This window comes from Helicoverpa armigera, chromosome 28, assembly GCF_030705265.1.
Source record: "Helicoverpa armigera isolate CAAS_96S chromosome 28, ASM3070526v1, whole genome shotgun sequence".
Taxonomy (NCBI): Eukaryota; Metazoa; Arthropoda; class Insecta; order Lepidoptera; family Noctuidae; genus Helicoverpa; species Helicoverpa armigera.
This window is the reverse complement of record NC_087147.1, coordinates 3778284-3794725: the sequence shown is the minus strand read 5'-3', so window position 1 is coordinate 3794725 and position 16442 is coordinate 3778284. Positions and strand designations below refer to the sequence as shown.

The window sequence follows — 16442 nt, the reverse complement described above, 5'->3', positions numbered from 1 at the left end:
CAACTCTTGACGACCAAATTAATGTATTATTTTTGCCTAAATAAGTCACTGTGATTGCCATAAAATGTAGGCTTATTATCAAATAAAGTATTATGATGCCATATTAAGTTATGTGTCCGGCTTGCAATGCATGCGTGAGTGTCAGTATGACGAGTGACAGGGGAAAATGGAAGAAAATGACATATTGCGCCGACCCCAAGTAAAATTGGGAACAGGGCAGGAGAAAGAAGAAGAAGAATGTGTTTCTCAATACACTCCTCGAAAACACACTCTTATCGCACTGTTTAGAGGCATGCAATAGACAATTTTCCACCCTAGTGCAGGAAAAGGGTCCCCATAATGTTATTACATTTATTGTATCAGGCCGAACTTATTTTTTTGGAGTCAGTTTACTTAAACAGGATAGCAAGATGTAAAAACTTTGATTATCATTTTATATTAAAACGCTGGTATAATTTTGATGATCATTTACTACTTTTGGTGATCATTTACTACTTTTGGGATAACAATGATTTATTTGGACTCATTTTGCTTAAATAGGATAGCAGAATGTAAAAACTTTGGTTATCATTTTACTTTAAAATGCTGGTTTAATTTTGGTGATCATTTACTATTTTTGGCTTGCGCATGATTTATTTTGGAGTAATTTCACTTAAATAGGATAGCAAAGTGTTAAACTTTGGTTATCATTTTACATTAAAATGCGAGTTTCATTTTGGTGATCATTTACTATTTTTGTCTGCTATTTGTTACTATTTCTGGTGATCAGTTAAACATAAGCCAAAAAAATATAACGAAATGTAACAGAAAACTATAAAATATTTTTTCTATTTATTTTTTTTACACTATTTTTTTTTAAGTTTGAAATAAAAATATGAGTAAAATACCGATACACTACATTTTACTTTTTAAAAGTTTATTATCAAATTGACTTGGAGTGATATCTACAAAGAAAAAATAAAATATTATAACATTGTGTATTTAGAAGCCATGGTTTTATGAAATGTACGGGGTTTGTATAACTTGTTATTTTTACATCTTCTTTTTCAAAAATTAATTTAATATTTTTTCTATGTCTCAAACTAATATAATTTATATTTGTTATTATAGTTTTCACTAATTCATAATAGTAGATTGTGAACTTTAATTATTTAAGAAATAATTAATTGAGAAATAAAATACTAAATGTTGATTAGCTCATTGCAGGTGGTTTTTCTAAGAATCAATTGATAACTGACGCAGATCGGTCATCACATGGAAATATATTTAATTTAATATTAATATACACACTTTAATACAATAGTAACAAGACCAGTCTCAGTCGGGTTATACGAAATTGACGAAAAATTTTCATTTTTTTAACAACTTTCAAAGAATTGACTAAAAGGTTTTATACTGAGTGGCCCTATTTTATTAACAGACAATTTTTGATTTACTTGGTAATACATATGTATATAGTTCTTAGCCAATAAAAAATCTCATGGTTTTTGAAACTATATTTGATTTATATCAACAAAATATGTTTGTTAAAAAAACAGTTGCCAACTCAGTGTGAAAAATTTTGATTAAATAAAATTACCTATAAAATATACACAATAGGGTTTACATCATGGTAGAAATAACCGATCAATTATTCCTTAATTCGGTTGACAAGAAACATTTAAATGGTATTCTATGTTTTCTATAAACCTAGTTTTTTGAACACTAATATGCTATTTACGACTCAAAAATTCCCAGTTTTTATTCAAACATTTTCCTTTTTTTTTCAAGTATACATTTTAATTTTTAAAATTTACAAAATAAAAAAATGCTTGAACAAAAACTGTTATAAATTACAAAAGTTTTTTTTTTAAATTGATTATATTCCTTTAATTTGACCGTAGAAATGACCGGAGGAAAATACGTCTAAATTAAAATTAAATAAAAAATAACTATAGTACACAGATGCACAAAGTCTTTGCTTAGTAAATTCATCCAAAGTCTTTTATAGAAAAACGTTGAAACTTAACTTATACGTGGGTCGCTAATGGTGTTTGGTGCCCATTACCTGTAAAGAAGAATATGGTTATTTTTAGGTCGAGTTAAGGGTCCTCATATCAGCCACCTTATTACAAAAAGTGGTTTTAAAAATACAGAATTTAGTGCTAGGTTATTTTTTATATTTATACATTTAACTTTCTTCAACGCGCGTGTACTTTTCGAGTCTTTTATCAGTCCACGTTTTATAATAAGGTATCACGGATGAGATTAACGATTTTCTTATTTACTTATGACTATCACGTATTACGACAGGATGGTTGAACAGTTTAAATTGTTAGTTGTGTTAATTTACATTTAAAACTGTAGTTTCCACTGAATTGCACAAAGAAGGCCCCAAAAAAACATGGAATACATCTAATATTTCTATAAAAGGCTTTCTATTCCTCTCAGTTAGAGGTTTTCAAAGTAACATACATGATTTAGTGCACCGTTTTCAACATAGTGTGAATTATTTACCCGTTTGACATCGCATGATATATTTATCGCATTCGATTTCCGGACCACTGAAATTGTAATACCGAATTCTCTTTAATAGTTAAAATGGTGCACGTTTTCAATGATGTAAGCCGAAGATGCAGGATTATGTTGGTGAATTTATGTTTTTGTTGAATGTAAATAAAAATGTATAGGTACCTAAATATGACATAGTTTAAAGAGAAAGGCTACGTCCTGTACGTGTACCTATACTAAATCTATCCTATGTGTTACTTTTTTCTATTTTAAAAGCTGCATGAAAATCCGTGCAGTACCTAAGTAGCTTTAGTTTGCAGCGAACAGAAGTCATACGCATCAGAAGATTTTGTTAAATATATAGTGATAACATCTAAACTATTGAATATTTTTATACCTACAGCGTGTTTTAAATAAAAAAATGTATGCTGTCTTTATACTGTTATAGATGACGAGGTCACACATTCAGTCACTCCGTGTGAAACACTGCTAGCTGCATCTGGTTAGACTGAAAGTCGACGCCTGCATAATTGGGTAAAGGCTAGGCAGATGATGGTGTGCTGTTATAAATGGTGAGGTTATGAAGAAGTTCTTACCTTTTTTGGTAACAGTGGCATTACTAATAGTCCTATTTGATGGCGCCAAGATGTAATGTGCACTCGGCGATTGTGGTGTCGCTGAAGATGTTGCTACACCGACCTGTTACAAAAATAAATAAATTAATCAACAGAAAAAAACAAACGTGAATAAAGTTTAATCTAAAACGTAAGTCTTTGAAAGAAGTTGCTATTGATCTCAGACACAATAGAAAAGCTATTATTTGTCGGGTTCAACGTGTTAAATACAAACAATTTTAAATTAACCTTTCAACTTAACGATGAAATTATTTTTTTACCACGTTAATTTTTATTCATAACACTTCAAAAAGTGTTGAAGTAAAAAGTTAGTGTAGGAAATTTAAATTATTTTGAAAAAAAAAGCGATTTTTTTTATATTACAAAAATTAAAACTTTATAAAAGTGAAAATTTTAAAAAAATTAAAATAACAACAGTAAACTCACTGGTGGTTGCGCACTATCAGTCGACATGGTTGACGTGGTGATGGGACTGGTGGCGCACTGTGGTGACGCCAGGCTGGTTGGTGACGTTATCGAGTGGGATGAGTTGCCTGTTGTAATAATAGCGTGGGTTTTAGCTAGAATATTGGTAGGTAATGCTTTTTACGAAACGAAAGCTGGTGAGCCAATGGCTGTGTGTGTAAATGCACACTGTCTTTGTATGTGTGCGCGATTCGACCTCTACCAATCGCTCTCGAGCTTACGCATACATAAACTATGTGCGTGGTATATTGACGTATATTGATAAAATATCAGTACTCGAACCTTAAATCGTTAATCGTAACGCTCTTAAATCGCTTAGAAAAAGATTTTCTTAAACAACACAATTATTCACCTAACATATTCTTTCTTATGTTTTTATTTTCCTTTATATAATTTTACTATCAAAAGATAATTTAACGTAAAAAATATGGTGCATATTCCTCACCTGAAGGCAAAATGACAGAACTTCTAACAGACGAATAAGGAGGCGGCGCGGGCGTCGACGCGGGTTTTGCAGTGTTCACCGTATTAGCGAACCCTAGACCGCCGCCCGTCCGTAGATGCGGGTTGCCGTAGGTTGCTGCGTATCTCACGTCGACGCCGTGGATTATACCACCGTTTGGTACTCGGCTCACTGGGGAAAAAGTTTAGGCTTAAGATTTTCGAAGAAGATATTAGTGACACCAATGACTGTGTTACGGAGGGCACGTTGAACTGTAGGTCTCGACTGTCACTTAACATCATTGGCAGTTGTTACGGGTAGTCAGAAGCCAGTGAGTCTGACGCCAGTCGTACTAAGAGGTATTGGGTTGCCCGGATTACTGGGGTGAGGAGGTCAGACAGGCAGTCTTTTAGGCTCCTTGTAAACTCTGGTTCTCAGCGGCATCCTATTAGACTGGGAGCCGACCCTAACATAGTTGTGACAAAAGGCTTATTTACTTTATTAAGGTTCAATGTTGACCCTCTAACTATTCATCATTTACTTTTCCACGATTAGTCTTGAACAAAAATTAAAAAGAGCAAACAAAAATATTCACAAACAAGATGAAAATAAAACTTTCAATTTTCCAAACGAATTTCGTTTGAAACGTTAAAAGGAAAATTTTATAAAATACCGTGTATGTATGTTTGACATATTTTACAAGCGATTTCTCCTTTCCTTTTGAGTATTACTTCGGAACGCACGGTACAAAGAGTAGCTAGTAGCTATGTCAAAGGGTATTGGGTATGTATGTTCTTTGATATAGTAAATGTATAGTTTAAGGCTTCGTTGTGAAAAACACAGAAAGTACAGAAACCAAAACAAAAGTAAATATTTTTTTTATGCATAAAAGTATTTACTAATGCAAAAGATAATAAAAGTAACACTGCCTATTATTGAGTTTTCACGTCAAAACTACTAAACCGATTTAAATGAAATTCATTATTCAGATAGATCTAGATCCTGAGAAATATGCTTCTATTTACTCCTGTGACGGAAAGTGGAAGGTACTCGCAAAATGTGCGTGAAATAACATAACAGCTATAAACATACTAAAGCTTATCACAATATTATTGCCATCCAATCGGTTTGAGAGAGTGAGGAAAGAAATAGACAGTGCACCTGTATCCGCGTAAATACTTTTGCTCTGTACTGTAGACAATTATGTTCTGCGCAGCTGGCCGATCTCCTCAGAAATAACAGGTGCCGTGGCTGATTATCGGCCTGGCATCATCATTATCAAACTTAAGTCTACACTCACCCTCAGTAGTAGGAAGTCCAAGATTGTTCAGCGCATTACTGCTGTCTTGTCTCTTCTGTTTTCTTTGTAATGAGTTATTCTGCGAACCGTTGCCAGTATTGAACTGGACGGTAGACGGTGTGTCTACACTTCTTGGTAGACTGCCGTTTATAGACCTATGGAAAACAAAAAAATATTGATGATTCTTTTTCTTAAACTCTAAATAATTGACAAACTACCTGAAACCGTGCGACAGGATTTTTGGTTACTTGGAATGAGCCACGCTTAGAAAAACTGAGCCATGATATAATAAAATGCTTGTGTGAGCCATGATATAATAAAATGCTATGTAAAATCTTTCGATTTCAGAAAAAAACGTTTTGTAAACTTCAGTTGGAACTTCAAAATGGAAGGCAGAGGAAAAATAAAAGGTACATAATACATACTCTAGAGTTAAATATACATATAGGTGTTAATTGTTCTTGTTACGCAGGTTATTTAGTGGGCAAGAATAAAAAGACCCTTAGTGTAAGCAGGTGCAACCATTATGACAGTGGAAAATAAGCTTAGACTTTCTCAAATAATTTGTTACAACTAAAATTAGTACCTAACTAATCATCGAAATAGGTACTAGACTCACCTATTAGGAGTTAATTTGTCACTGCTCATAGTCGGTGACTGTACCCTCAAAGATCCCGGGGTATAGTCGTGACCATAATGCACGTATGTTTGGTAACCATTGCTAAAACCATTCACCTAAAAATAAACGAAAGAATTAGATTTTCACATCATTTCAAAGCCGTAAGTAAAGTTTTTGACTATAAAATTTCTTAGCGTTTGAAGAGTTCAAATAAGCATTTGTACGATAAAATCAATCCTAGCCAATACAATTACTGAAGTTACGATAATAATATTGGATAAAATTAATGCCGTTGACTAAGGATATCCTATGCCTTTTCAAAGATAGATTAATTAAACCATTAATTTAACAAGTTTAAAAGGACTGCCAACTGACACAATCATATACAAAAAACTTTTACAAATAAACCAATCCATAAACAGACAAGCATGTACATCAATCTATCCACGTTCCAAGATAACACAATATATGGAATAGAATATAGATTCGCATTTCAAATTCCATTACCTTATAACAATCGGCGTAAGCAGGATCCGTATAGTCATTACTATATCTATAAGGCTGATATGTACTAGTCTGGTTTATAGATGATAGAGGTACTGTCCCAGCCAATGGAATGCCACTGCCAAGTTTAGCGTTCGAACATAGTGTGCTGTCCGATCCAGTGTTTGAATAGTCCTGGGAAAAAATGAAGTTTATATGGATGTGTTATGAAGGAAGTGCGTGAGAGGATGTGGTGTAGATTAATTGAGTAAGACATAAAACTATCTATAATGGGACGATATTACTAGAAATCTGTTTGGTTAAAATTAAAATGATTAGTGCAAAAATTATTACTCAAAATTGTATAGCTTAGGACTCAAAATATCTCAGATAAAGATTAAAGATAAATCGTCATTTATTCAAAGTAGGCTGAAAATCTTTTTGAAGGTCAAATTTAAAGACAGCCTCCAAAACTCCCGCCTTTCACCAGATATCAGAGTATTGATAGGTGATGGTTATAATTAAAACATTTTGATCAAATCCAAACAAATCGTATACCGTTATCTTATACTATCAATATTCAGTATCAATTTCTAGCAAACGTCTAACTTCAAAGGTGTTAAATTGGATAATTCGTAGAACCTAACCTTTAATAACAACAGTATCAGAATCGTTATCTCTGAATACAAATACCTATTTAGCTTCAAACTTATCTTCACTCAAATCTACAATTTCAAACGTAACATTTATACTTACAATCTCACAGCTGCCATTTGCTTGTCTCAATTCTAGTTTTAGATCACTTATATTAGAATTTCTATCATTTTCTTTATACAATTCTTCAGCAGTTACTGTCACATCTGGTTTTTCAGCTACTTGTGTCTGTTTGTTCTTTCTCTGCTTTCTTTGACATAGTATTACTAGCATTATCACTGCGGCTACCATTATGGTTCCTGATGTTACTCCGAACAATATTAAGAGGAGTGGGAATGTTTCTAAAACAAACATATCAAATAAGTTGGCTTTAGGTACATAGCAAAAGGTTAAAGAAATAATTTCAGTATGACACATCTATAAAATGAGTATTTTTTCCCCAAATAAAGGATAGCGTAAAAATTGCACATTCTCATAAAACGAGTTTTTTTTTCGAAAATTGAATAGCGTAAAAATAAATATCAAAAACACAGCATCAATCAAAATAAATTTCATGTTTTCCAGTCTCAGACAAGACAAAATTTGAGTCTAGGACCCTCGATCAAAATTGATCGAAGCACAAAAGCCTAAAAGCAATCTAGCGTGAACGGTTTCTAAAAAAAGGTATTTTGTAAAGACCGAAGATGGATGAGCTATAGTAACTGTTATGTGAGGGTTATAAAGTCAAAATGGCGATACATTTACGATAATACACGGCCGTTGAAACTGTAATAGCGGGTCTGTCAGCTGGGAGAATAATAGTGATGTCCTCTACCGATGGGATGGTAGCTGTTAACGAATTTTGGGAATGAATAACAGGAAGATATAGAACCAAGTATCTGAGAGATTCGATCTAAAACACGTTTTATGACTTATACGTTCAAACATAAAAAAACTGAAGACGATATACTTCTAATATTACTTAAAATTAAAGCAAGAATGTAATAATAAGATAAAAACTCAGATTACTCCATTTGAATCCTCTAACTTTTATCTCCCATCAAAAATGTTTCGATCTAATATAAAAACTATAAAGTTAATTTCTGAAGCAAATTACAGGTCTTTAAAGGCCATCAAACCGAAGATTATCCTTTTTTTCAATTTTCTCGCAACGAACAGTCGTAAAGTCGAAACTCGTAAAGAAGCTGTCATAAAATACTTAATAAAAAACAATGGCTGTAATGACGACCCTCATCATATTTTAAGACCAAAGAAAAAATACAACAATATTTTTTCAAATCCTAATCCAGACTTAGATGAGGATAAAACAAATAGTAATGTTCGAAATATGAGGAATGGTACTGAAAACAAGGTAACACGAGATATTGGTGGAAGTAAACTTTTGAACCTAAAATAACAAGAAAGATACCTCACTCGAAGACGGGTTATGTCTACAGATAACGCAAAAGGTATTGAAAGATAAAATTGTTGAGTACGATGTTTTGAGAGACATTCTTTGAACCTTGGATATTGCTGACATACTTGGAGGGTACGGCAATTTTATTGAGGCATAATCTTCTGAAATATTTATCTGGGAGGGTTTAACTTACATTTTGCTGTTTTTCTGGTACAAATAATTATGATATTCCTCTTATAATTCAAAATTTATTAGGTACTGCAAGCATCAAGAATAACTTTTTCTGATAAAAAAGGGCTATGTAAAAAACTCGAAATTTTATTTTACTTACTGTTAGGTCTTAATACAATTTCCATAGTATCGCTCCCATAATCGTTAGATACGTTGCATTTGTAGACCCCAAAATGTTTAGACTGGCTCTCTCGAATGATTAGAGTCGAGTTCACCACTCCTCCTGTTTGTAGCTCTTCTAGGAATGCATAGTCCTGTGTAGAGAGGGTTATTGTTAATTGATAATGCTTTGGTTGGTTACTGATGGATTTTTTGTGCGACTTTTAACCGACTTCAATAAATTTGATTCTCAGTTTGACCTCACGTTTGGTTGAACCGATTTTGATGAGGTTTTCAGCACAGTATTAATTTGTGAGTTTTAGGATTAAGTTTCAGGTATTTGTATTCAAGTCGGTTTTATTTTATTTGTAAAAATATTTTAATCTTATGTTCAAATTACATAATATATTCAAACTTATCGAACATTAATAGGACTGGCAATTAGTTTTATTTCATAACGATTACTTCTGTTTATCCTTCAAATACGTATATGTTTATTCCTTATGTCAAAACCACATTACCTGATCATGTATAGCATCAATTTCTTTGCCATCAAAAGTCCAGATGATGTTGTCTATCCTAGGCACTGCAAATGCTGCACACTCGATGTTCACCGTGTCGCCTTGTGACCCAAACTGTGTCTGGTTTGAAATGATCTTTGGTGGACCTGCAAAGAAAATTAATGTTAGTATATCGGTAGCAACCTGTTTTACCTGCATCTCGGGGAAATTACGTCCTGTACTCGGATAAAATATAGTTCTATATCAACTAGGAATAGAGAAATGTTTTTTCAAATCGACTGCTGAACAGTATTTTCAGAGTCAAGAAGCCTTCAAAAATATATTACGTTACAGCCTTTTTATCGTCCCACTGCTAGGCACAGGCCTCCTCTCACACGGAGAAGGATTGAGCGATTCAGAAATGTATGATATAAAAAAATAGAATATACGAAAAAAAAACAAGTATATATTATTTTGACTGATCTATAAGTTACACTGCCAAGTTTCTTCCGTTCCACTATTTAGCCTAGTTGAATTAACAGATCTATCTATCGATTTTATAATATTAGTGTGATTATGACCTTTCTAATTCGAATAGGTAAAAGACAATGATGATCAATTAACAGATAGACAGACAAATTAGCAATAATTAATAATTTAAGCACGTTTTAACCTAAACCAATAATTCATACGTTGCTATATAGATCAAGATTTCAAAAGCATTAATATTAGACGCCATAATTACAAATTGGTCTATAACGTATATGGTCATATACATATCATAAACTACGCGTGTGGTCATAATGTTCGTTTTAATGACTCTAAGTTGCTACTATATCGTTTATAGTACTTATGGTTTATTAATATGGTCGGTGACGTTAGCCTAAGGCTTGTTGTAATGAAGAAATTTATTTTAAAAGATGATGATTTTTTAAAATTTGCTTTTTAAGATTAACTTTGAAATTTATTGCTATTGTGTTATTTAACTATCATCATTAACCTGGCCTTTAACAAATTATGTTGCGGTCGGCTTCCAGTCATAACTGGATGCAGCTGATTACCAGTGTTTTATACTGAGCGACCTCCTCCACCCAGTTATCCAGGCAACCCTATACCCCTTTAAGAAATTGGATGTCAGAGTTTCTGGCTTCTGTCTACCCGTAACGACTGCCAAAGATGTTCCAAATGATAGCTAGGACCCACCAATTTAACATGCTTTCCGTAACACGGAGGAACTTGTCATGACAAGATGGCCACGTACCGATCGTGGCAAGCACTGCTTTACCTTATCATCGATCGTCCCTGTGGCTTCTACTTAGCCACGAGCCCCTCATTCACCATCATAATAACTGTCTTAACGCTGCACAACCATGGTATGACTATTGATTAATCCATTGATTCCATTACCCAGCTATGTCATCAAATTAGTCGGATTTAATTGACATTCACACTATTAATACATAGAATACAACGTCAATTTGCTCCAGAAACTCTATTTACATACAAACATAATACGTCTACTTCATTATGCATATCAAGTTTGGATTGAGTACCAAGCACGGAGTAAGGAAAGGTTAGCAGAGATACCATAATGCATGTAGGTCAGGCGCCTTCTATTAGGTCAAATAGGTACGGTGGGCATGGCAAAAATCACGATCAGTTACGAGTAAACCAATGACGTGTTCTGGTTCTTTGGGACATCTGTCAACTATTTTTGGGATTATAAAAAAATGGGCTTGTTTCAAAGAAGGTGACAGTAACGTTTCCTCGTCCCTCGCATTTTGGCTCGCTACTTTCTTAGATTTTCCATTATGGCATCTCCGCTAGGTTTCGTTCCTCTGTGGTACGAGCGTTTCAGGGTTAGCCCCTTTGTTCGTAACCTAGTTTGGCTGTTCTACTTATAACAGTGATTAAAATTACAAAGAGTAACTAATGTTGTAGAAGTTTGTAAGTTGGTTTGTTACATTTTTAGATCGTTTTTACACTATTAGATTTTCCAAGGGGTTTTCGACCGTGTCGTGCATACACGAGCGACAATTAATAGAACGAAAGATGACACCAAAAACGGCGCGACAAGTTTTTTCATTAAAGGTATCAAAACCGAGCACATATGCGCAAAGAAATTTGCTAGTGTGAAAGTTCTGTTAAAGTACGATACAGGGATACCTTTAATTATATGAGTACGGTGTAAAGTGAAGTAGGTAATCCTACTCTTTTTCACAAAATTCTCTAACACAGTTAATTTTTTATTTACTCTTTTATTTTTGTCTATATTTCCATAACCTTGATTCGGTAGGTCCATAGATACTCTTCACCTTTACTTTCGAAACCTAGGTACAGAAAAATGAAGGCCACGCCACGTAAAATAGCTAGTGCTTGGTACGAACTAGATTGTATGAAGTCAAAATTTCAGCTATTGTTCAGCTACTATTATACTCGTATGAATAAGGTTATTTCGTCCAAGACTTGTTATTATGAAGTAATTTGTAGTTTCAGAATACGTCATTAGTGTAAAAGTCTTTATTTATGTATGTAGAGTTGTATATTATTTGGTCGTCATTAAATGTAAAACTTTGAAGTTAAAGTACCTAATACTCGCCTTTATTTCATGTATTCTGATTTTTTTCTTAATTATTTACAAGTAAATAACAATAGGCTATACCTCTATAAAATTTAAAGAAATTTTCAAAATGGACGTTTCTGAGATCACAACGTTTAAGCAAACAGTCATAGAAACAAAGTCTTTTACTTTATAATATTAAGATCATTAATAAATAAAGATATTAAATAAATGAAAACTATACAAATGTAATAATTATTCTAGCCTAACTATTTAAATTGGTTACAGACAGGCATAAACTAAAATTAATTTACATTTCACACAGTAGTTAGGCACTCAAATAAATTTTAATTATCTTAATGAAAAATTAGGTTTTCAGAATTAGATAAAATAAATTCTATTCACATTTCCAAATGTGAGTGTTAAGTTTAAGTAATTAGATATTTTGTACGGCTACGTTAATTTAAATAATTATTAAGTAGATTTAGAAGTTTGTTAAAATAAACGTAGGTACGTGAAAATAAGTCTTAAATGTATATTAGACTGCAATAATTTATTTAATTTGTAATTACATTAGTCTCTCGAGTGTCATTCATTTGAAATGAATAAAACTTAGGTCGGTATCCTATTTAGAGATTTTATAATTCTGTGAAAGTTTATTAAAGGCTTAGCTTAATAAGGCTAAAATTAATGAAAATTAAAACATATTCATGTTTTTTATGTTTTTAAGGTACCTACTAACTGATGATTCTAAATGATTATTAAATTTCTGAGTAAGGATGACTTACACCAAGTAACTATTATAAAGATAACCAAAACATAAACAGTCGACAAACCGTTGATTCGTGATTATTTAAAAACGATATTCTCAATTATGAATTCAGATAGGTTCACAACTAAATAAATATATCGTAAACTAAGTATATGTTACAATTTCAATAACAATTGCACTTTTTACTCACTAGCTTTGATCTCAATACAAAATACAATTTCTTAATAAAGAAACTAACTAAAGAGAGTATATACATGATACACTTCATTAGAAACTTCTATTCAAGTACCAGCCGACTGGAATTCATTTATTTTTTATGAAAGAAAGCATTCTAGTAGTCCACAATATCTACTCAGAAACCAGACTTCTAAAGAACCATACAATTACATGTTTGCAGGAAAATTTAATAAGCTTAATAGTTACTTGGGTTTGGGGACATTACTTTTTCTTGCGGTTTTGCTCGCTACTTGGAGAAAGTACCTTCCACATCATATTATTTTTTTATAAAATAGAGGGCAAACCAGTCTTGCCAATGGATAGGTCCTTACCTACCCTACAGGGTTACCTGGTTCGAATATACCTACTGCAAGCGACAATTCATAGTTATATTGTGCGAAGCGGAAAGTTTCTAAAGAAATCAAATCATTTAGTTAGAGGCACTTTTAAACTACCATAGAAAAGTCAGCGATTATATTTGGCTAGACAATATAAATGTAAGAAAGACCTTATCGTGTTCTGTTTTTTTCAAAATTTCATTCTATGCCCTGAATAATAGTCACCATTTTACCAAGAAAACCTGACAGACATTTAATTTCGCATAACCTTGGAATACTGACACTAGTTCCACTACACACAAGTGTACTAAGAACGTAGAATTCTATAGAAATACTCTATTATACGTTTATAGGAAAATTAAATAGGCTTCACATGACTTATGAGAAACTCGGTAGTTTTTGGAACAGCGCTCTTTAATAGGGTGCGTCTAAAAGACAAAAAAGACGACACGCGTTGTTCCACGCACTCCTCAATGAGAATCATCAAACCCCAGTGGGGCTCTCCAGGGCTAAAGCCTGCCTGGGCTGCGGGATTGTTCGAAAGAGTTTCCGCGGCCCTGGTACATAAAGGGCTCCAGAAGGAAGATGGTGGGTTTTGTCAACAAGATTCTGACACTCCCTCACACTGCACCCACAGTGGGAGGGGTCGTTTGAAGATTAGGTCGCGTTTAAAGCAGAAGAAAAAACTAGAGCTAGAATATTCTTCTGCAGTATTTAAGCATAATTTCTCTATCAAATTATTTTAATGTTGTGTTAACAGAGCAATTCATTACATTTTTCTCTAAAATAATTATATAGATGAAGACAGAATGAGCATTTACCCTTAGTTAGGACGCACCCTTACGAAAGCTATATGGGTCATGGTTCCAACTAATAGTTACTGATACACATAATTTGATTTCGATTCTTTTACTTATGTTATTCTCCGTAGTTATTGATCCTTCTTCGGAACTTTCAGATTCGCAAAAGTCATTTAGTGAAGTTCAATTGTTTTCTAATAATGGTATGTCATATGTCTTTTGTTACAAGTTAAACAATTATAAGTTTCTTTGAGGTACGAATGTTACCGGTAATCGTTTTCTTGAAATCACTGTTAGTTATTTCTTGTTATTTTGATTCTGCTGTAGTTTGTTTGTCTTTCTGCTGAATCCACATTATATAGAGGTATGCTTTACGTGTGAACACATAAAAGGTTTTGGGATATTTTAATTTTTGGGTGCTAAATTGGCTAATTTTATAGAGAGTAAAAGAGAATATTATGCTGAATTTGTTTGCTAATCTCAGGAACTATTTGCTCTAATTAGAATACATATTGTTTTCCAGTGTTGGATAGGTCGGCTACACCTTATATACTTTTATCCGGGTGCACAAAGTAGTTCCCAAGGGATGCGGATATTCAGTGCATAAAACAGATGAAATAGTTAGTGATAAATAATCATTTTCTTACCTTTGATAAAAACTGAAGCTTCAGCCTCTATTTCAGGGTATCCATCGACGCTGGCTTTACAAAGATATCGGCCTGAAGTGTGTGTGTCCAATGTCAGGGTTAAGTTAGCTGTTCTTCCAACCCTCTGTGGACAAAATCGATCGATTAATAACATAATTCATATATTGTATAAAAACATTGTGGGTGCCAGCTGTCATTTGTAGGTACATCTATGTAAGTATGGGCAGTCAAAAGTCAGAACGTCTGACAACCAATTTCAATAAGGGGATCAGGTTGTTCAGATAAGTGGGTTGAGGAGGTCACCTCCTTCCAATTAGTCTGGAAAACTACTCATAGGTTATTATTCAACACAGTTGGAATAAAGCTGGGCAGGAATATGCACTAAAATCCTCCGAAAAATAGATACAATGACCTCTTTTGTAGCCTTAAGAGTCATGATAATAAGGACCACTAGTAGGTACTAGTAGTAGACAATAGTAGATAGCATCATACATTGTATTCAAGTACACAAACAAAACAAACCATTAAATCCAAAACAATAAGACTTAAATTCCAAAAACAGACACATCATGCCTTGTTAGTACATATTTTCAAGATATGACAAGATTGTAATAAAGTCGCCATCTTTGACACCCACAGCCCAAGTTATGAGTAACAGCCAGTAATACGGAGTAAGGAAGGATGAGCGGAGATGCCATAATGTAGGTAGGTCAGGCGCCTTCTTCTAGGTCAAATCTACGGAGAGCATTACCTAAACGATCAGTTACGAGTGATCTAACAAGCTGTCGGGTTCTTTAAGACATCTGTCAACGATTTTTGGTATTACAAAAAATGGTCGGGTCCTAGTAAGGCGTGTTAGGGCGAAGACAGTACCGTTCCTCGTCCCCCGCATTTGGGCGCGCTACTTTCTTAGGAGATTTTCTGTTATGGCACCTCCGCTAGTCATTTTGTTGTCCATGGCCAATAATGAGGTGCCTCGGGATACTATTGGATTTATAGATAGAATACTTTTATTTTTAGATTTGTTTGTTATCGAAAAGTCATTCTTTTCGTCCTCCTACGAGAAGAATTCGTGACATTTTCGATATTTATTATTATGACAACAGATCTTTTGTCTGGAATGATTAGCTAGAAGTAGATACTTATTAAGCTACATTGATTAAGCTACATGTCTTGAGTAATAATGATATGTTAATACCTAATATAGAAGAAATATCCAGCATTTTTAAACTTTCAATTAATAGAAAACCATCATCATCCTCCGAGCCTTTTTCCCAATCATGTTGGGGTCGGCTTCCAGTCTAACCGGATTCAGGTGAGTACCAGTGCTTTACAAGAAGCGACTGCCTATCTGACCTCCTCAACCCAGTTATCCGGGCAACCCGATACCCCTTGGTTAGACTGGTGTCAGACTTACTGGCTTCTGACTACCCGTAACGACTGCCAAGGATGTTCAATGACAGCCGGGACCTACAGTTTAACGTGCCATCCGAAACACAGTCAATGGTGTCTAAGATATACTTAGAAAGTACATACAAACTTAGAAAAGTTGCATTGGTACTTGCCTGACCTGGGATCGAACCCGCGCCCTCATACTTGAGAGGTTGGTCCTTTTACCCACTAGGCCACCACGAATTAATAGAAAACCGATTTATTAAAATAAGGTTTTCTACCCACAAGATCTATACTGATATTATAAAATTCAAGAATTTGTTTGAACGCACTAATCTCAATCGAGGGAAGCTACTGAGAGTAAAAACTAGTGTTTAATTTAAATAGGTGTATTACAGCTTTA

General features: G+C 33.7%; 1 protein-coding gene across 1 annotated transcript in view; it reads right to left on the bottom strand.

The window, feature by feature from the left end:
* Positions 1 to 1517: 1517 nt before the first annotated feature.
* Positions 1518 to 16442, bottom strand: part of LOC110377681 (irregular chiasm C-roughest protein) — an 84845-nt gene continuing 69920 nt past the window's right edge. The window contains exons 12-22 of the mRNA XM_064042309.1: positions 14648 to 14771; positions 9336 to 9481; positions 8816 to 8969; positions 7191 to 7429; positions 6459 to 6629; positions 5952 to 6067; positions 5333 to 5487; positions 4036 to 4224; positions 3552 to 3658; positions 3087 to 3189; positions 1518 to 2047 (exon numbers count right to left, since the gene is read on the bottom strand). Coding sequence (XP_063898379.1) covers positions 2010 to 2047; positions 3087 to 3189; positions 3552 to 3658; positions 4036 to 4224; positions 5333 to 5487; positions 5952 to 6067; positions 6459 to 6629; positions 7191 to 7429; positions 8816 to 8969; positions 9336 to 9481; positions 14648 to 14771 — 1542 coding nt within the window. The 3' untranslated portion in view covers positions 1518 to 2009. The remainder of the gene's footprint in view (positions 2048 to 3086; positions 3190 to 3551; positions 3659 to 4035; positions 4225 to 5332; positions 5488 to 5951; positions 6068 to 6458; positions 6630 to 7190; positions 7430 to 8815; positions 8970 to 9335; positions 9482 to 14647; positions 14772 to 16442) is intronic.